At 42.7% G+C, this 22,627-nt stretch overlaps 2 protein-coding genes across 9 annotated transcripts in view; one reads left to right on the plus strand and one right to left on the minus strand.

Moving 5' to 3' along the window:
• Positions 1-22,627, plus strand: part of si:ch1073-83n3.2 (uncharacterized) — a 173,723-nt gene that overhangs the window by 124,640 nt on the left and 26,456 nt on the right. The gene's annotated exons all lie outside the window — the stretch shown is intronic.
• Positions 17,419-22,627, minus strand: part of LOC134352583 (galectin-4-like) — a 46,166-nt gene continuing 40,957 nt past the window's right edge. For 6 of the 7 annotated variants that reach the window (XM_063059839.1, XM_063059837.1, XM_063059835.1 and 3 more), the window contains one exon: positions 17,419-20,895. In XM_063059839.1, coding sequence (XP_062915909.1) covers positions 20,749-20,895 — 147 coding nt within the window. In that variant the 3' untranslated portion in view covers positions 17,419-20,748. The remainder of the gene's footprint in view (positions 20,896-22,627) is intronic. The other variant, XM_063059838.1, reaches the window with a different exon arrangement.

Here is a 22,627-nt window from a genome sequence, read left to right on the forward strand (position 1 = left end):
ATGTGGATTCCCTTAATGGAGAATGCCTGTGCCTGTATATGGCTTTGTTTAATACAGGGAGGCTGATGCATGGGCAGCCACCACATGTTTCTTGACAGACCTGGGTCAGCGTCCAGTGGCGCAGAATGCAAGACCACTTGGGACTCTTCACTGCTGCAGCCTTCCTCCGTCTTCACTGCCGTTGTGATGTGTCATCTTCTGCCAGCTCCTCCTCCTGGTTGGATCGCTCTTTGCCCAGAATACTCCCCATTGTCAGGGTGACCTTACCAGGAGCTAAGCGCCAGATAGCTAAACAACTGTTAGCATCTCAGAATCTCACAATTTTCTCCATCACTACAAGGTGACGAACCCTGCAGAAGAACACTATACTCCAGGTGAAGTCTAGTCTGTCATTTGCTTATCAGTCCAAATCTAAACATTATCTGGAAATTTATACATTCAGATATGGACTGATTTTTCTTTTTCAATTTTTTAAATTAAATTTCAGATTAATAAAGATAACAATACTAATGATACAAAGAGATTGGTATAACATTGATAATGGTTAATGTATACAAACATAATTCAAGTAAAATATATAATTCAAGCCTCCCAATCTCTGAGTAATTGAACATGAAAAAGAGTTTTATAAAGAGCCCCCTAAACTAAAACAAAACAAAACAAAGACTGGGATGATCTATTCCCTCGGATAAGAACATTATTTGTCATTAACTCCGCTCCTCTATAGATAAACAAAAGATTATTAACGAAAGGGTTCTGAAATGGACAGCTTACATCATATGAAAATGTTGAATAAATGGTCTCCAGGTTTCTTCAAATTTAACTGAAGAATCAACCATACCACTCCTAATTTTTTCCAGGTTTAAACACAATATAGTTTGAGAAAACCATTGAAAAGTAGTAGGAGGATCAGGATCTTTCCATTTAAGTAAGATGGATCTCTTCGCTATTAGTGTAACAAATGCAATCAGACGGCAAGCTGAGAAGGGTAAATGACCAACGTCTGTCACTGGTAATCCAAAAACTGCAGTAATAGGGAGAGGTTTTAAATTAATACACAAAACTTAAAATAATATCAAAATATCTTTCCAATATTTATCTAAAAGAGGGCAAGACCAAAACATATGTGTCAGAGAGGCCACCTCAGAGTTACATCTGTCACAGACAGGATTTGTGTGTCAGTAAAAACGAGCTAATTTATCCTTAGACATATGAGCCCTATGGACCATTTTAAATTGTATCAGTGTATGTCTGGCACACATTCAGGAAGTATTAACTAGTTGAAGAATTTTCTCCCATTTCTCTATAGGTAAAGATATCTGAAGTTCTCTTTCCCATTCATTTTTTTTATTTTATTAGATGTACCTAGATGTATTTTCGTAATTAAATCATACAAAACTTCTATTAAGCACTTCTGATAGGGATTTAAACCTAAAATTTTTTCTGTAATATTAGTTGGATGAAATATTGGAAAATTTGGTAAAATAACATTCAAAAAACTTCTAATCTGCAGATATCTGAAAAAATGTGAACTAGGCAACTTATATTTATTAGATAATTGTTCAAACAACATGAAACAATTATCCATGGATAAATCACAAAAGCATGCTATTCCCCTCGTTTTCCATAACGAAAAAGCTTGATCAATTCTAGAAGGTTGAAAGGTAAAATTAGATATAATAGGACTAGATAAAATAAATTCGTTCAATACAAAAAATCTGCGAAATTGAAACCATATTGGTATTGTGTATTTAATTATTGGATTAATTGTTTGTTTGTTCAGTTTGGTTAATGCAAAGGGGAGCGAAACTCCTAAAATAGAAGCTAATGAGAACCCCTGCACAGACTCACCCTCCAGGTTCACCCATCGTGGACAATGAGTTTCAACCCGATCTTCCATCCAAAACATTAAATATCGGATATTAATTGCCCAATAATAAAATCTAAAATTCGGCAATGCTAATCCACCATCCATTTTTGATTTCTGTAGATATTTCTTACTCAATCTAGGATTTTTATTCTGCCACTGATTTTTGTAATGAACTTTTCGGGTTTAAGCGAGGAGCCAGAAAACATTGGGCCCCAAGGTTTTAGAGCACCTGAATTGGTTAATGAAAGCCGTTAATCATTTATACTTCCTTGTGTTTTTCTCGAGCAACTCACTCATTGTAATGCAGTTTCCTGGTGCTTTCTGCGTGAATTTATTAAGTTTATTTTGATAGGCTAGGGGATTCCCTTTTACGTGTAAAATTTAAGTGGACTTAATTAACACTAATCACAGGGTCCTAATTCTGAGAATGTTACGTCTCACTGTGTCACTCTGCCAAGCCGCTGATGTCCTGCTGGAATTCTTTTTTTTCTTCTTTTTAAATTTTTTATTTTTATTTGGATAAGGAATTCACAAGTATCATGAACTTTTTTCACATGTATAACCTTTTCCATTTTTTTATATATGTATAAATGTATAATTATTTATACATTCCTAAGTACACATTAAGATGATTATAAAAAGAAATTAGACACTTAAATAGATAATTATGTGCAGTTGAAATTCTACTCTATTAGGCTAAGTAATGATATTAGTTGTTAAGAAAAATAGTAATAATAGTGGATTAATAATAATTTCCATATATCTCTTCTGAACCATTTCTTTCAGGTCCAAAATATTGAATGTAGGCCTATGTAACTACCATTGTAGGTGATTATATCCTAACTTGTTCATTTTGCTCCTACCCCCAAGCATAATTATCCAATCTATGTACTTATTTACTTAATTTTATCAATTTTTATCCCTTTCCCAAATCTTTTCCTTTACTTGTGTTAATTCTCCATTTTCTGCTGGAATTCTTATGAATAAACTTTGATCACCATTTCTGCATCGGAGTTTGTCTTTTCTCTGTACTTGGGTTACTACATTGCTAGTGCACAATGTGACAGAAGGACCCTGCAAGTAATGGACCCAGCGGAGGTTGAACATCAGTCAGCTTTGGGTGAGAATGTCATCTAGTCTCGAGTCGACATTTTGAGTCTATGTTCTGAGTTTTTCAAGTCCACATTCTGAGCTTCTTTGGTCTACATTCAAGGCTTTTCGGTTTCTAAAAGTCATCAAGGTTTCCCATGGCCCTCCAGGTTTCTGAAGTTTCTTCAAGGTTTCCAAGGTTATTTCAATGTTCTTCCTGTCTTGAGATTTTCCGAGATCCTCTTGCGTTCCCCAGATCTTCGTGGGTCTTCAGGTGCTGGTCATAGGGAGGTGGTGCGGGAGGTGGGAGAGAATACTGTAATGAGTTCTTCAAGCCTGTGCAAGGAGCTGGAGGGCGTTGGGTTCCAAGGTTTTTAGAGTACCTGAATTAGCTAACTGTTTATTTATCGAGAGTTGTTAATCATTTAGATTTCCTTGTGGTTTCCTTGAGTGACTCGCTCTATGTAATACGGTCTCCTGGTGCTTTCTGTTTAAACTCGTTATGTTTATTATGATGGTCTTGGGGTTTCCGTGTTACTTGTATTATTTAAGCAGACACCTTATTAGTACTAATCCCAAGATTTATGAACATTTGGAGAGGCAAAATATGATTAGGAATAGTCAGGTAGTCTATAATTAGGAATGATTGGATAGTCCTGACGAAGGGTCTCGGCCTGAAACGTCAACTGTACCTCTTCCTAGAGATGCTGCCTGGCCTGCTGTGTTCACCAGCAACTTTGATGTGTGTTGTAGGAACAGTCAGCATGGCTTTGTCAAAGGAAGGTCGTGCCTTACGAGCCTGATTGAGTTTTTTGAGGATGTGACTAAACACATTGATGAAATGTATATGGATTTCAGCAAAGCATTTGATAAGGTACCCCATGCAAGGCCTATTGAGAAAGTAAGGAGGCATGGGATCCAAGGGGACATTGCTTTGTGGATCTAGAATTGGTTTGCCTACAGAAGGAAAAGAGTGGTTGTAGACAGGTCATATTCTGCATGGAGGTCAGAAAGATGAAGAAAGGGGAGGGAGGTGACGGAAATGGACCAGGTAAACTTGAGGGCAGGGTGAAAGTTGGAGGCAAAGTTAATGAAGTCAACGAGCTCAGCATGCGTGCAGGAAGCAGCGCCAATGCAGTCATTTATGTAGCGAAGGAGAAGTGGGGGACAGAAACCAGAATAGGCTTGGAACATGGATTGTTCCACATAGCCAACAAAAAGGCAGGCATAGCTGGGACTCATTCAGGTGTAGCTCAGGGTGTCTGACCCTCCAAGGGAGGAGTTGTAAGTTTGATGGCCGCAGGCAGGAATGACTTCCTATGATGCTCAGTGCTGCATCTCGGTGGAATAAGTCTCTGGCTGAATGTACTCCTGTGTCCACCCAGTACATTATGTAGTGGATGGGAGACATTGACCAAGATGGCATGCAACTTAGACAGCATCCTCTTTTCAGACACCACCGTCAGAGAGTCCAGTTCCATCCCCACAACATCACTGGCCTTACGAATGAGTTTGTTGATTCTGTTGGCATCCTGAGCCAATATGCTAGTCCTGGATTTATTTCATAATTTACTGGCATAATTTACATATTACTATTTAACTATTTATGGTTCTATTACTATTTATTAGTCTCTGCCGCATCTGCTCTCAGGATGAGGCTTTTCATTCCAGGACGAAGGAGATGTCCACCTTTTTAAAGAAAGGGGCTTCCCTTTCTCCACGTCAACTCTGCTCTCAAACGCATCTCTCCTATTTCACGCACATCTGCTCTCACTCCATCCTCCCGCCACCCCACTAGGAATAGGGTTCCTCTTGTCCTCACCTACCACCCCACTAGCCTCCAGGTCCAACATATAATTCTCCGTAACTTCCGCCACCTCCAACGGGATCCCACCACTATGCACATCTTTCCTTCCCCCCCCCCCGCTTTCCGCAGGGATCGCTCCCTACACGAATCCCTTGTCCATTCATCCCCCCCATCCCTCCCCACCAATCTCCCTCCCGGCACTTATCCTTGTAAGAGAAACAAGTGCTACACATGCCCTTACACTTCCTCCCTTACCACCATTCAGGGCCCCAGACAGTCCTCCCAGGTGAGGCGACACTTCTCCTGCAAGTCGACTGGGGTTATATACTGCGTCCGGTGCTCCAGGTGCAGCCTTCTATATATTGGCGAGACCCGACGCAAACTGGGAGATCATTTTGCTGAACACCTACACTCTGTCTGCCGGAGAAAGCAGGATCTCCCAGTGGCCACACATTTTAATTCCACATCTCATTCCCATTCTGACATGTCTATCCATGGCCTCCTCTACTGTAAAGATGAAGCCACACTCAGGTTGGAGGAACAACACCTTATATTCCGTCTGGGTAGCCTCCAACCTGATGGCATGAACATTGACTTCTCAAACTTCCGCTAATGCCCCACCTCCCCCTCGTACCCCATCCGTTATTTATTTATTTATTATTCTCTCTCTCTCTCTCTCTCTCTCTCTCTCTCTCTCTCTCTCTCACCCCCCCTTTTTTTCTCTCTCTCTCTTTTTTCTCCCTCTGTCCCTCTCACTATAACTCCTTGCCCATCCTCTAGGCTCTCCTCCCCCTTTCTTTCTCCCTAGGCCTCCTGTCCCATGACCCTCTCCCTTCTCCAGCATCGTATCCCTTTTGCCAATCAACTTTCCAGCTCTTAGCTCCATCCGACCCCCTCCTGTCTTCTCCTATCATTTCGCATCTCCCCCTCCCACTTTCAAATCTCTTACTATCTCTTCTTTCAGTTAGTCCTGATGGAGGGTCTCGGCCCAAAATGTCGACTGTACCTCTTCCTATAGATGCTGCCTGGCCTGCTGCGTTCACCAGCATTTTTTGTGTGTGTTGTTAGGATTCAAAGACGGTTCACAAAAATAATTCCAGGATTGAGCAGTTTATCATATGAAGAACGTTTGATAGCGCTAGGTTTGTATTCACTGGAATTTAGAAGAATGAGGGGTGACTTCACTGAAACCTATAGAATAGTGAAAGGCCTTGATCGAGTGGATGTGGAGAGGATGTTTCCTATGGTGGGGGAGTCTAAGAGAGGACACAGTCTCAGAATGGACGGGCATCCTTTAGAACAGAGATCAGGAGGAATTTGTTAGGCCAGAGCGTGGTGAATCTGTGGAATTCATTGCCACAGGCAGCTGTGGAGGCCAAGTCTTTATGCATATTTAAGGCAGAGCTTGACAGATTCTTGATTGAACAGGGCATGAAGGGATTTAGGGGAAAGGCAGAAGATTTTGGCTGAGGAAAAATAGATCAGCCATGATGAAATGCGGAGCAGACACAATGTGCCAAATGGCCTAATTCTGCTCCTATACCTTATGGTCTTATAATGTAGAAAGAAGCAGTTCCAACACAGACTCATGCAGAACACCACTTGTCACCGGCAGCCAACCAGAAAAAGTTCCCTTTATTCCCACTCCTTGCCTCCTGCCATGGGAGATTGTTCAAACGTCATACAGACGGTGGCTGGAATTGTGCCTGGATCAGTGATTGCTGGCGTAACACAGCATTGTGCTAACCCCTATGCTATCATGCTGCCTATGCTCTTTAATGTCAGTTTTACCAGGGCTCCATCTTGCCACACTTAGTTGGATGCAGTCTTTTCATCAATGGACAGTCACTCTCTCCCACCTGTAGCATTCAGAGCTTTGATCCACTTCTGGGCCAAAGCTCAAATAGGTCTGACCCTGAGTGCTTCGGGTTCAGCCCAAACTGGGAGAAATCAATGAGCAGGTTATCGAAGAGAAGGTGAAAAACCAAATGATCCAACCGTTGCACTGGGGCAGTTCCACTCCCTTGACCTCGGAAGTCTGGGTCCGGTGGTACAAGCAGTTATCACACCTGGTATCTTCCTTAGTTGCAATGTATGGCCATGTCTTTTCTGTGCCTGGCCATGCCCCTCGCAGTCCACGAAGCATTGCAGAACCGCTTTCTTTCCCACTTAAACTTGAAAGTGGTCTCATTGTGACTGAGGAGGAGGCCATGGACTGAGATGTTGGAACAGGAATGGGGATAGGAATTAAAAAGGTTGGAACCAGGAAATTTTGCTTTTGGTAGATGGAATAGAGGTGCTCAAATTAGCTGTCCCACAATGTACGTCAGGTCTCAGTAATGTAGAGGAGTCAACGTTTTGGGCCAAGATCCTTCAGTCCTGATTGCATGTTTTGTGTTTGTTGCCCAGCAATTGGAATTATACCCCTGCTGGCTGCATACAGAAATTTATAATGTCATCTCTCTCCATCTTGACAAGTTGAGTCGGTGAAACTCATCATTTCCTCACTCAGCCTAAATGCACAGTTCACAAATTATGTGGCACCAGATGAACCAGCTGATTGAAAATACATCAAAATCTCAGAAAAAGGCAGCAATAGCATGTGGCTCAATTTGATGTAGGTTAGGTTTTGGAAAGACGTTCTAAGTAATAGAAGAATGCAAGGTCTTGTTTATTTTCCATTGGTCCGGAAACATTGGGAGAGATGAAGGAGGAACTCTATTTACTAGGGAAGTGTCTTTTTCCAGGCTCAGAGACAAGGAAGGTTATAGTCAAGGTCAGTACAGATATCATCAAATCCCATTTACTAATCACTGTGCAACTAGGCTCAAAAAACTGCTGCTAGTAATATTGATACTGGCTTATCATTGTCACATATACAAAGATACAGTGAAAAACTTGTCTTTCTGCAGTTTATAAAGAACAAATTATTACACAGTGCACTGAGCTAGAATATGGAATAAATGCGGAATAAGTATAAAAGCTACCTAAAAATTGTCGTGCAGGTATATGATCATGTGTAAGGTCATAACAAGGTGGATTTGAGATTGTGAAATTTAGAGTTCATTTTATCATACAAGTGGGCTGTTGAAGATCCCGGCAACGGTGGGATAGAACCTGATGTTGAGCCAGGTCTTACACGCTTCCAGGCTTTTGTATCTTCTGCCCGGTGCGAGGGGGAGAGGAGGAAATATCCAGAGCAAGTGGGTCTTTGATTATGCTGGCCACTTTACTGAGGCAGCGAGAATTGTGGATGGAGATCATAGAGGGGTGGCTGGTTCCTGTGATGTGCTGAGCTGAATCCACAACTCTCGGTAGTTTTTTGTGGTCACGTACCAAGTTGCCATACCAAGCCGTAATGTAATCAGGGAGAATGTTGTGTATGGTGCGTCAGTAAAACTTGGTAAGAGTTGTCAGGGATGTACCAAATTTCCTGAGCCTCCTGAGGAAGCAGACGTGTCGGTGAATTTTCATGGACCTGACATCAACGTGGTTGGACCAGGCCAGACTATTGGTCGTGTTCATATGTAGGAAATTAAAGCTACCAATCCACTCAACCTCAGCACTCTTGATGTAGTCAGGAACGTGTGCATCACACCTCATCCCCTTTGGATGTAAGTGACCAGCTCTTTTGTTTTGATGACATTGATGAAAAGGTTATTGCCATGACACCATGTCACTAAGCTCTCTATGTCCTTCCTGTACTCTAACATCACGATTTGAGATGCAGCCCACCACAGTAGTGTCATTTACAAACCTGTGGATGGAGTTAGAGCAGAATCTCTCCCTTTACTCATCAAATAACATATATTGTATCACAGTTTCATATCTATGACTCACAGATTCCATGCATTCTTCCACTACCTGGCAATGGCACTCTCCGGCACCTTCCTTTCTCTTGAAGTGGAAGTGGCTTTTAAGCTGGTGCCAGAACCAGCTGGGGGAAAGTACAGTGCCAATGGCTCAGTATCGTTGAGAATAGAGTGCCTGCCATTACTTCATCAGCTCCTGGAGTCTATAACCAACAACAATGTAGTACAGGAGGGGTTGCATCTGAACTGGTCAACATCATTGACAGAATGGGCTAGTGTGTGTTTGCTACTGTTGCTGGGGAATGCTTAAACAAATTTCAGCACAAAATCGACACAGGTTGGATGACAAAAGGGGAGAGGAAAGGCATATATATAAGGGTAAGTCTATTAGCCAGAGCATAGAGTACATTTGTACATTTGGAGGAGCACAAGGGAGGAATGCAAGTTAGACTATAGACATTTTAATGCAAGAAATTTGACTCACAAGTTTAACACAGCATGGTTGCTGTTATGGAGATAAGGTGATAAGAGATCTGGACTGACAACTCAACATTCTAGGCTTTATGTCAGGTGTGATGTGCTGATGGGGGAAGAATGAGGAAGGAGGCATTCCTGTGTTAATGATAAGAGCCCTACATCATGGAAACAGGTGTTTTTGGCTCCTAAATCCATGCAAACAAATAAGTACCCAGTTACACCATTCTTACACCAACATATTTGTATCCTCCTCACATTCCAAACATTCTCCCCTAAATAGTCATAGTCATAGTCATTGTCATACTTTATTGATCCCGGGGGAAATTGGTTTTCGTTACAGTTGCACCATAAATAATTAAATAGTAATAAAACCATAAATAGTTAAATAGTAATATGTAAATTATGCCAGGAAGTAAGTCCAGGACCAGCCTATTGGCTCAGGGTGTCTGACCCTCAAAGGGAGGAGTTGTAAAGTTTGATGGCCACAGGCAGGAATGTCTTCCTATGATGCTCTGTGTTGCATCTCGGAGGAATGAGTCTCTGGCTGAATGTACTCCTGTGCCCACCCAGTACATTATGTAGTGGATGGGAGACATTGACCAAGATGGCATGCAACTTAGACAGCATCCTCTTTTCAGACACCACCGTCAGAGAGTCCAGTTCCATCCCCACAACATCACTGGCCTTACTAATGAGTTTGTTGATTCTGTTGGTGTCTGCTACCCTCAGCCTGCTGCCCCAGCACACAACAGCAAACACTGGCCACCACAGACTCGTAGAACATCCTCAACATCGTCCGGCAGATGTTAAAGGATCTCAGTCTCCTCAGGAAATAGAGACGGCTCTGACCCTGCTTGTAGACAGCCTCAGTGTTCTTTGACCAGTCCAGTTTATTGTCAATAACTCTGCCCTACACATCAAGGGAAAGTTAAAGTGGCAATTAGCCTACCAGCCGCATTCATTTTCAATAAGGGAGGAAATCTGTGTACCCGGGGGGGGGGGGGGGAAACCCACACAGTCATAGGGAGAACGTGCAAATTCCGCACAGACAGCACTCGAGATCGTGGCTGGACCATCGTGACTGGACCATCGTGGCTGGACCATCGTGACTGGACCATCGTGGCTGGACCTGTGCAGCTGAGTGGTGTTTCAGCAACCACCTTGCACTCAACATCAATAAGACCAAGGAATTGATTGTGCATTTCAAGAAGGGCTGACAAAGGAACACGCATCTGTTCTCATCGAGGGATTAGAGGTGGAAACAGTGAACAGCTTCAAGCTCCTGGGTCTCAAGATCTCTGAAGATCTATCTTGGATCCAATATATTGATCCAATTACAAAGAAGGCATGCCAGCAGCTATATTTCATTTGAGGATAATTGGTATGTTACCAAAGACTATCAGATTTCTACATATGTACCATGGAGAGCATTCTAACTGGTTTCATTATCATCTGGTATAGAGGAGTCACTACACAGGATTGGTAAAAACTGCAGAAAGTTGTAAACTCAGCCAGCTCCGTCATGGGCACTAGCCTCCCCAGCATCCAGGGCAACTTCAAAAGGCAATGCCTCAAAAGTGTGGCATTCATTATTAAGGACCCCCATCACCCAGCACATGCCCTCTTCCCATTGTTCCCAGCATGGAGGAGGTATAGGAGCCTAAAAGCACACACTCATCTTCTTCCTTCCCGCTCCGCCATTAATTTCTGAACAGATAATGAATTCCTACATATTAAACCTACTTCAGGGAGAATATACTGGGATGTTGTAGATGTGTTCAGTGGTGGGGAGGGCTTTATCCAGTTTATGCCACACTTACAGAGATGATGTGGAGGCTTTGGAGAGGCTACAGATGAGGTTCACTGTACTGGATTGAGTATATTGGCCATGAAAGTAGTTGGATATTTGTTTTTGCCTGGAGTGTTGAAGGCTGGGAGGTATACTTTCTACTTTATTGTTGCCAAACAATTGATACTAGAATATACAATCATCACAGCAATATTTGATTCTGTGCTTCCCGCTCCCTGGATTACAAGTCAATAGTAAATATTAAAAATTTAAATTATAAATCATAAATAGAAAATTAAAAAATGGTAAGTAAGAAAAATGGAGATATAGAATGATATAGAATGATGAGAGGCACTGATCAGATTGATGGAAATGCCAAACTGTAAAGTGCATAGGTTTAATGTGAATGGAGGAAAGTTTATGAAAGTTATGCAAGGAAGTGGAAGGTGCTCGAACACACGGCCAGGGGAAGTGCTGGCAGAAAATATGATGGTAATATTTAACAGGCATTCAGACAGACACATGAATAAGCAAGGATTAGACAATTAAAGTTCACAGTTCAAAGTAAATACACATATGTCATCATATATGAACCCTGAGATTGATTTTGAGTGGGCTTACTCAATAAACTCAAAATAGAATGATAACCATAACCACAATAATAAATGTCATAATCAATGAAAGGCCACACCAACTGGGTGTTCAACTAGACTGTAAAAGAGACAAATTGTGCAAATACGAAAAGAATGAAATAAATGAGCAATAGATATCAAAAACATGAAATGATGAGTCCTTGAAAATGAGTCCATAGATTGTGGGAACATTTCAAAGATGGGGCAAGTGAAGTTGAGTGAAGTTATCTCCTTTGGTTCAAGAGCCTGATGACTGAAGGGTAATAACTGTTCCTGAACTTGATGGTGTGAGTTCTGAGGCTCCTGTACCTTCCTCCTGACAGCAGCAGTGAGGAGACAGCACGGCCTGGGTGGTGGGGTCCTGAAGATGAATGGTGGGGTCAAATTTTGGAATTGGTTTATTATTGTCACATGTGCTAAGATGCAGTGAAAAGCTTGTCTTGTGTACTGTTCATAGAGATCTGATCATTACATGGTGCCTTGAGCCAGGCAAGATAAAATAATACAAAGTATGGAGAAAAGTGCTGTACAGGTTAACGGTAAGCGCAATAGCATGATGGAGTGGATTGCGAGGCCAAGAGCCCAACATATCGTCGTCGTATTACAGCGGGGTAGAAGCCGTCCTTGAGCCTGCAGACAAGACCATGGGCAGGCAGATGGGATTCGTTTAATTTAGTAACATATATAGTAGGCCAAGTGTGATGTGCAGTTCCAACACAATAAACTCCTTTACCTGATGAAGGCCTTTTCTTAAACAAGCTTTCTAAGTGGGTGTCTGGTGATTTTGATAGAAGCAGATGTATTTGTCTATAAAGTGGAAGGGTATGCAGTAAGTCTCTGTGATAACGAATTCTATCCCAAGGCTGTTACAAGTCATGATTAACCGCATTCTTTTATTAATGAAATAGTTAATGCTGGGTCAAGACTTTGTATGAACTTGCAGCTTTAAGGTGTTGCCAGCATATAATTTGAATGGAATTCTTACCGGTAGCATTTCCCACAGTAGTGTTCTTTGTTACATACTATTCTTGTTATGCTGCCTTTACATTTGTGAAAGAACTTGTTCTACCAGTTACTGTGATGGAAGATAGAAAGTAAGCAATACTGACAAGTAGGACAGATTGCGAACACTACGTGGCTGTTTTTCACACAGTCTCTTGGCACTGGGGATCCTTTGATGAGGATGATACCCATGGCGCATGTGATGGTTCGTGGGTGGATGGGATGCTTGTGATGTCGGCTCTCCTTTCGCTGTATACAGATGCCCTTCCCGTCTTCCTTTCGTAGACACTCAAGACCTTCGCAGATGCTCCTTCACCACTTTAAGGAGTCACAGGCAAAGGATTTTTATGGTTCAGTGAGGATAAAACTGTTTGCAACGGCAACATTAACAGACATTTGGACAGGCACATGAAAACCAGAAAACTGAGGGATCTACACCCATTATTAATACACCTGCTCACTGATACAAATATCTCATCAGCCAATCATGTGCAGCAACTCAATGCATAGAAGCATGCAGACATGGTCAAGAGGTTCAGTTGTTGTTCAAACCAAACATCAGAATGGGGAAGAAATACGATCTAATGGCTTTGACCATGGAATGATTGTTGGTGCCAGAAAGGGTGGTTTGTGTATCTCAGAAACTGTTGATCTCCTGGGATTTTCACACACAATGGTCTCTAGAGGTTACAGGGAATGGTGTGAAAAACAACAAAAAAAATCAAGAGAGTGGCAATTCTGTGGATGAAAATACCTTGTTAAAGAGAAAGGTCAGAGGAGAATGGCCAGACTGCTTCAAGCTGACATGAGGCGACAGTAACTCAAATAGCCATGTGTTACAACAGTGGTGTGCAGAAGAGCATCTCTGAATGCACAACACATTGAACCTTGAGTTGGATGGGCTGCAGCAGCAGAAGACCACTAGCTTACAGTCAGTGGCCTCTCTATTAGGTAGAGGAGATAAAGTGACCTCTGAGAGCAGGTTGGTTATTTTGTCTTGACCCTTTCACCACAGAATCAAAATAAAATATTATCAGTTACTGGTGAAGCTTACTTCTGCCCGGAAGAACTGGGTTGTCCTGTCTGCCACGTATTGTGGACGTGCCATGCTGGTGCAAGAAAGTGTGGAAGGTGAAACTTATGGGCTGCCTCAGCACACTTTAGGGTGTGTTGGTCATAAAAACAAACGACACATTTTACTGCACATTTCTATGTGACAAATAAAGGTGAATCTTGATTCAAATCTGGCTGTAAGCACATCACCCAGGAGCTGTGAGCTGCTGTTCAATCATAGCAGTTGTGAGACCACCCTTCCGAACACGATAGTAACGGTTGGAGGATCAGAAACAAAAGTATCTAAAATATTGGAGGACAGAGGCATGGGGAAAAGAAGAGTTAAAGAAAAGGATAGTTGATTCTGCATCAAGTTGCATCTCTTTAGCTTCTAAACTTCAGCAAGTACAAGCCCAGACAGAGTGTGCAGTGTGGCAATTCTGGGAGACCTCCAGTCTCCCAGATAACCACAACTGTATCAGGTGCATCAAGCTTCAGCTCCTCAGAGAACGTGTTAAGGAACTGGAGCTGATCTTCGGCTTATACCAGAAACTGAGGAGGTGATAGATAGGAGCTACAGGGAGGTAGTCACACCCTCAATAAAACGTATACCGTTTTGGATACTGTTGGGGGGGGCAAACTATCAGGAGAAGCTGCAGCAACCAGATCTCTGGCATTGAGACTGTCCCTGTGGCTCAACAGACAATAGACAATAGGTGCAGGAGTAGGCCATTCAGCTCTTCGAGCCAGCACCACCATTCGCTGTGATCATGGCTGATCATCCACAATCAGTACCCTTTTCCTGCCTTCTCCCCATATCCCTTCACTCCGCTATCTTTGAGAGCTCTATCTAACTCTTTTTTGAAAGAATCCAGAGAATTGGCCTCCACTGCCTTCTGAGGCAGAGCATTCCACAGAACCACAACCCTCTGTGTGGAAAAGTTTTTCCTCAACTTCGCTCTAAATTGTCTTCCCTTTATTCTTAAACTGTGGCCTCTGGTTCTGGACTCCCCCAACATCGGGAACATGTTTCCTGCCTCTAGCGTGTCCAATCCCTTAATAATCTTATATGTTTCAATCAGATCCCCTCCCATCCTTCTAAATTCCAGTGTATACAAGCCCAGTCGCTCCAATCTTTCAACATATAACAGTCCCACCATCCCGGGAATTAACCTTGTGAACCTGCGCTGCACTCCCTCAATAGCTGGAATGTCCTTCCTCAAATTTGGAGACCAAATAAGAGAAGGGGGGAGAAGAGGAATGCAGTAGTGATAGGTGATGCCGTAGTTAGAGGAGTAGACACAAAATCTCATGAACGTGATAAGAGACACCTGGATGGTACGTTGCCTACCAGGTGCCAGGGTCAGGGATGTCTTGGACATGGAGAATACTGACCTAGTGTTAGTAAAGATTAGTAACGAGAAAAGCACCTGACAAGAGGATTCAGACCTAGTGTGAGTAAAGGTTAGTATCGAGGCAAGTACATGACAACACAGACCTAGTGTAAATTAAGAAGATTACTATTGAGACAAGCACCTGACAACATAGACCTAATGTTAGTTAAGAAGATTACTATTGAGACAAACACCCGATAGGAGGATTCAGACCCAGTGTTAGTAAAGATGAGTGTTGATTGGTGCATGGACACCATATGCTGATGGTTTGTATCTATGATCTCTGTCTCTATCTCCATCAGAGACAACACACTCAGGCACTTCATTGTGTCCTAGACTTGATTGAGAGAATCCTAGGGCAATTTAAAAAGAGGAAGAATATTGAAGAAAATTACAATAATATATAAGCTTCAAGACTACAAAAGCATCTTTTGTTTCCTTATTGGAAATATCGCAGACCTGGTTCAGTTGGGGAAATCTGAAATAACTTAGCAAATATTTGTTTACCTAAGAAGATCTCACATCAAAGCACAAACTCTCTGTAGTTCAAGAAAGAATCTTCCTTCTCCATTGTTTCCCTATTAAAGATATTCATGTGGGCTGAACTCATGCCCTCCCACACCACACTCTTGACATTGAAGGAGGCTGTTGAGCCCATCAAATATATAGTAATCCCATCAATGTCTCCCTATAATGTAGAAATCAACAACACATCTCACTGTTTATTGTGGCCATTTTAGTTCAATCTGTTGTGGGCTATGATTAGACCTGTCCCAGTGCCAACAGAAAAATTCCTGACAATGTTGTGCAACGTAGCAATATGATTGCCTTCTCGCAGAACAAGGAATTGCATCTCTTGAAACAAGAGTCCCACATCTTTGGACAAATTCTTTTACAGAATATTCTTGGTGCGCATGCCCTGCAATCTACCATTTGAACATTTGACACAGCCTCAAAAGGCGGGGTAGGGTTCCTTTTAGAATGGAGATGAGCCAGAATTTCTTTAGCCAAAGGGTGGTGAATCTGTGGAATTTTTTTACCACAGGCAGCGGTGGAGGCCAAGTCTTTGGGTATATTGAAGGCAGAGGTTGATAGGTTCTTAATCTGTCAGGGCGTGAAGTGATACAGGGAGAAGACAGGAGCTTGGGGCCGAGAGGAAAATTGGATCAGCCATGATGAAGTGGCCTAATTCTGCTCCTACATCTTACAGTCTTATCCATGTGTTGTTATTCCACCTGTCTCTCACGGAGAAGTTTGTGCAGATGATCAACTTAAGCGGCATTTCACACAACGTGCTGGAGGACCTATGGGGGAATGTCACTGTGGGTACTATTAGCCAGCCCTTGAGGAGCCTTTGAGCCTTTGAGGTTTTCTTTTTTCTTGTCTCAGTCACTTCCAAGGACTCTACAATTCATTCTCAGTATGATTTATTTACTCATTTATTTACTTATTTATTTATTATTTGCACAGTTTGTCTTCTTTGCACATTGGATGTTTGTGTGTAGTTTGTCATTGGTTCTATTGTATTTCTCTGTTCTACTGTGAATGCCTGCAAGGAAATGAAATACAGGATGGTGACATATACATAGATAAAAAATTTACTTTGAACTTTGAAATCTTCAGTTGGATGTGAATGGCATTTCTTCTTATTGTAGAGAGCTCAGCTTTGTAATGGGACAGTACCTTCCCCAGTCATAGGCAGCCATTGATCCTTGGGGATCACGAGTTTGTGCCTCTGGTGGACTGTGTCCTCTCCAGGGTGCAAGCCCGGGCAGGAAGATTTGAAGAATTAGCTGTGGCCTATGCAGCAGGTTCCCCCTCTCCACGTCACTGATGTAATCCAAGGGAAGGGCAGGGGCTGATACAGCTTGGCATCAGGGTTATCACAGAGACTGTCAGAGTGAAGTTGTAAACAACATCAGACTGCCTTATGGACCCTGGCTCCGGATTTGTTCCTTGGGAAGTCTTTCCCATGGTTGGGTATGGCCGCAAGGCAGTGGAGGTTTAAAATCAGAGTTTTCCTTCTCTTAGGCGGGCTGCCGTGCCCCATCTGCCCGAAGTAACTTGTTTTAAGGCCCCAGTGGTCTGTCTGCCTTTGCCCCTTCTCGTCAGTAGAAACAGTTCCTCCGGGCCTAGAAACTAAGCCACACGTGAAGGCTGGGAGTCGGACTTGGTTGTCAGAGGCTGTTAGAGACGCACGCCATTTGGAGCACTTTATAGGTAGTGGGAGCTTATCCCCACTACCACCCCTGGCTATGACAACCTCAGGAACCAGAAATCACCAGAGCAGGTGACTGTTGTCACTGTAAGATATGGTAACATGCCACTCTGCAATCTCCCAATCTCCTGTGAACACCAACAGACTTATGTGGCCAGCACCCTAAGCACAGATTTCCAACACGCTCTGTTGCTCTTGACTGACCAGCCGACTTCATTCACTCAGCAAACAAAAACAAAAAAAACACAGCAGGGGTTTTTTTAAAGAATCATTTATTTATTTAAAATGCAAACAATTATTTAGAAGCCATTCAGCAATAAAGATATAAAACATTCTATCATTCAGAAATTTCTTAGTAATCTCTTCACATTGAAACGTTATGGACAAATTCATTGCTCTGATTTAGCTTGGCAGCACAAACATCAACTGAAAGGTTGAATCCATGTTCTCAGCCTCTGGCAGAATACCTCCTCCGTCCCAGCAAGTAACTGGAGCTCTGCTCAGCCCCACTAGAGGGCACGAGGGGACCAGCTGTAAAGACAAGTCATAACCCCAATGTGGCGCAGGCCAGCTATTAGCTGCAAGGAAATTATCAACCGTGCATCAGGAGTGGCTTGCCCTACAGGAAGGCGTTCTAAAGACTCATGGCCTCTATCGCAAAAGGAGCAAGTCACAACCTGCAGAGACATTTCAACAGGACTACATCCCATGCACCATCAATCTTCAGGCCATGCCAATTGGGGACCTGTGTCAGTATTATTATTGTGACTGTATGTGCTAGAGAGAAACTCTATGTGCTGTGTGTGACTGGACTGTATGTACTGTGATTGCACCTTGGGCCCAGAGGAATGCTGTTTCATTTATTTGCATACATGTGTACTGTTGAATGAACTTGAACCTGATCATGAGGAGACACCTGAAGGATGAAGAGGAAATTAATGGCAGATGCAATTTAATGTGGATAAATGTGAAGTTATCCACTTTGGTGGCAAAAATAGGAAAACAGATTATTATCTGAATGGTGGCCGATTAGGAAAAGGGGAGGTGCAACGAGACCTGGGTGTCATTATACACCAGTCATTGAAAGTGGGCATGCAGGTACAGCAGGCGGTGAAAAAGGCGAATGGTATGCTGGCATTTATAGCGAGAGGATTCGAGTACAGGAGCAGGGAGGTACTACTGCAGTTGTACAAAGCCTTGGTGAGACCACACCTGGAGTATTGTGTGCAGTTTTGGTCCCCTAATCTGAGGAAAAGACATCCTTGCCATAGAGGGAGTACAAAGAAGGTTCACCAGATTGATTCCTGGGATGGCAGGACTTTCATATGAAGAAAGACTGGATGAACTGGGCTTGTACTCGTTGGAATTTAGAAGATTGAGGGGGGATCTGATTGAAACGTAAAAGATCCTAAAGGGATTGGACAGGCTAGATGCAGGAAAGTTGTTCCCGATGTTGGGGAAGTCCAGAACGAGGGGCCACAGTTTGAGGATAGAGGGGAAGCCTTTTAGGACCGAGATTAGGAAAAACTTCTTCACACAGAGAGTGGTGAATCTGTGGAATTCTCTGCCACAGGAAACAGTTGAGGCCAGTTCATTAGCTATATTTAAGAGGGAGTTAGATATGGCCCTTGTGGCTACGGGGGTCAGGGGGTATGGAGGGAAGGCTGGGGCGGGGTTTTGAGTTGGATGATCAGCCATGATCATAATAAATGGCGGTGCAGGCTCGAAGGGCCGAATGGCCTACTCCTGCACCTATTTTCTATGTTTCTATGAAAACTTCAGGGGCTGTGAATCAGGAATGGAATCCTTCCCATTCTCTACCAGGAGCTGGAAGAGGAACCTGATTGACCTCAGGACCATGAGTTCCAAATACCAGAGATTCCTGACCTTTTGAGACTGAATTCAGGTCCATATCCAGCTCAGGACCCTGTTCTAGTCCTGTCACTGTAAAATAGGCACTACACTGGTAGGTGTAGGCCTTGTGCTGTCTTAACACTGAGGATTGTAGCCGTGCTATTGTACAGTACTAGTTCCAGATACACCTACAGTCCCTAAGATTCTGCATCAGGGAGGTGGAAAGGAGTGGCCAGTGGAACTGCTGCCAGAAGAGTCCACAGGGGAGTGACGGCGAGGGCTGTGAGTGCGGCAAGGGCCCTCAGAACGGCTAACAAGAACAATGCAACAATAAGCAAACTACATTGACCACATAGCAATCTCAATGAAATATAGTGTATTAGACAGCAGGTCAGGCAACATCGATGGAGGGAAATGTCCATGTGAAGACCCTTCATCTGGGGTGAAAGACTAAAGGGGATAGAGCTAACTACAAAGAAGTGAGGGGAAGGGAACGTGGATTTGCATTTGTGTATCTGGTTACGAACAGTCACCCTTAAGTGTGTTTGTCATGATTGGACCTTGGAAGGAGTGCAAACTGCAAGTTTGGTCTTCCCATAAAAGTCCTTGCTCCCATGAAATGGAGTAAAAAGTTGGTGGAATGTGTCTTGGGGAGATAGAGAAGGCAGAAAGGGCTAAAACTATTTGACTAACTTGTCCCAAGAACCAGACAAAACCCGGGGATCAGGAGCACCATCTTTGTTACGTTAATCTACTATTTATCGTCACTGGGTTAGAATGAGAAAATTCATGGCCTTCTCTTTTCTCCAAAATACTTTGGGTTGGATAATCCTTAGATGGAAGATCATGAGTCATCTCTTTTCCTAGATGAGAATAATCTGTCAAATATCATCTTCACTAAATTTGCATTCAGAAAACATTAATGTAGTTTGTACTATAGAATGGATGGCTGGCACCTTTAAATGTTGTTTTCCTCAAATCTGGCAGGTTGGCCAAAGTGGTCCAACTTTACAGCAAGTGTCCCTTCATACCAGTAATCAAGGAATGAGGGAAATTCAGAATGGCCACCCCTAAGGGACACACGTCAAAATGGGTATCAAATCTTTGTCTTATCACAGGATTTATGTGTGGGTAGTTTCATCCTATTTCCCTACCTACCAAACTACACTAGTACACTGTAAACACCAGCCAAAACCATGGTAATGGGGATCAATGTCATTAGTTGATGGATTCATGTAAATGAGAGATTGACCTTCACTGTACTTAATAAGATGGCCTCCTTTTGTGTAATAGATGACCGTGCATAGGGTGTATGCTAAGAGAAGTAGGGAGTAAAAACTTCATTGCCACAGACAGCTGCGGAGGCCATGTCATGCTTGAATTCATGTATTTCCTGTAAGGTGACCAAAACTGTCTGTGGTTCTTCAGCTGCTTAACTAGTCATTATTTCAAGGCACAGGTCCCAGATTTTCATATTTCATTCCTTCCCAATACAGGCATGTTTCCCTTTTGGTCCCAATGGACCAAGTCTTTGGGTACATTTGAAGTGGAGTCTGATAAGTTCTTGATTAGTAAGGGCATCAAAGGTTACAGGGAGAAGGCAGGAATAATAAATCAGCCATGCTGGAATAGTGAAGCAGATGTATAGGCCGAGTGGCCTAGTTCTGATCCTGTATCTAATGGTCTAAATGTGGGAACACTCTGCTGCTCTGATTGTTTTCGAGATAAAGCATATTAGTTGCTTCAATGCATTAGTACTGTACAAGAGAAAGGGTGACATCACCGGAGACTTCCAGTGTATTGATCTGGTTCAGGGGCTGTAACCTGTGGTTGTAGTTAAACAGGTGCCTTCCATTCACCAGGACTTTGTAGCTGGTTGGTTCAACGTGGATCTGAAGCTGGCAAGACAGAAATGCAGATAAACGATAAACACAAGATGCTGGAAATCCAGAGCAACATACTTTATACTGCATTATCTCAGAATAATGTTTAGCTGGTTTCATTCTAATTCAAACTTCAAAATAAATTCATTATCAAAATGTGTATATATATATCACCAAATGAGATTCATTTTCTTGTGGGCATTCACTGTGAATACAAAGAAACACAGCAGAATCAACAAAAATCCACACACAAAAATGGACAAACAACCAACGTGCAAAAGGCAACAAATTGTGCTTAAAGGGAAATTAGAGGCTGCAGATTGCAGCGATGATACTACATAAAGAGCACATCTAGAGATTTTTGTCAGTTGTCAGCAAAACGATGTCCTGTATTGCCAGCACCATTTACTAATACAGAACTATACTAGTACATTGTAAACACCAGATAAGACAAGGATGTGAACATAAATAATCACAAAAGCCCTTCACCCAACATATCAGGAAACTTTTTAACCTAATCAGACACAAGGGATATTCACAAATGATTTATCTTGAATATCAAATCAATTAACCAGTCACCCAGTCCATCACTGAAACCAGCCTTCCACTATTATCAGACCCTTGGATGGACATCACAGAAGATAAGTATGACCACCTGACATCACAGTCTACGGAACGCTTTACAGCGCTGTTTGTAAGATCAGGATTCAATTCCAGCTGCTGTCTGTAAAGAGGCTTGGCCTCAAGAAGACAATAACCATCACCAAAAATCCCCACCCTCAAGACCATGCTGTCTTCTCACAGCTGCCATTGGATTCTCCCCATGACTGTGTGGGCTTTCTTTCGGTAATCCAGTTTCCTTCCCATATTCCACAGATGTACGAACTAGATTCAGTTGGTGCCAGAAGTGTGGCAACATTGTGGGTTTCCCAACAAAATCCTTGCTGGGATTTGATGCAAATGATGCATTTCCCTGTATGTTTTGATTGTACACGTGACAAATAAACCTTTAATTTTAGTTATTCAATACCCAATGCTACTTGTCCTTGAGAAGGTGAGGGTGTTATAAGACCATAAGATATAGGAGCAGAATTAGGGTATTTAGCGCATTGCATCTGCCCTGCTATTTCAGCATGACTGGTCCATTTTCCTCTCAGTCCTAATCTCCTGCCTTCTTCCCTTATCTCTTCATGCTCCAACTAATTAAAAATCTATGAACCTCTACTTGAAATATACCCAATGAGTGGCCTCCACAGCTGCCTCAGACAAAGAATTCCACATATTCACCACTCTCTGGCTAAAGAAATTCCTCATCTCCGTTCTAAAAGGACATCCCTCTATTCTGAGGCTGTGCCCTCTGCTCAAACTTCTTCGCCAAAGGAAAAACCCTCTGCACATCAACTCTATCAAGGCTTTTCAACATTCAATAGATTTCAATGAGGTGACCCCCGATTCTTCTGAATTCCAGTGAGTATAGGCCCAAAGCCATCAAACGCTCTTCATATGATAAGCCATTCAATCCCAGAATCATTTCCATGAACCTCCTTTGACCCTCACCAGTGTCAGCACATCCTTTCTTAGATAAGGGGCACAAAACTGTTCACAATCCTCCAAGTGAGGCCTCACCAGCGCATTATAAACTCTCAACATTGCATCCTAGCTTTGTACCCCAGACTTCTTGAAATGAATGCTAACATTGCATTTGCCTTCCTCACTACTGTCAAGATGAAAATTATGGGAATTTAGG

The sequence above is a fragment of the Mobula hypostoma genome, chromosome 10 (assembly GCF_963921235.1).
Source record: "Mobula hypostoma chromosome 10, sMobHyp1.1, whole genome shotgun sequence".
In the NCBI taxonomy this organism is placed as follows: Eukaryota; Metazoa; Chordata; class Chondrichthyes; order Myliobatiformes; family Myliobatidae; genus Mobula; species Mobula hypostoma.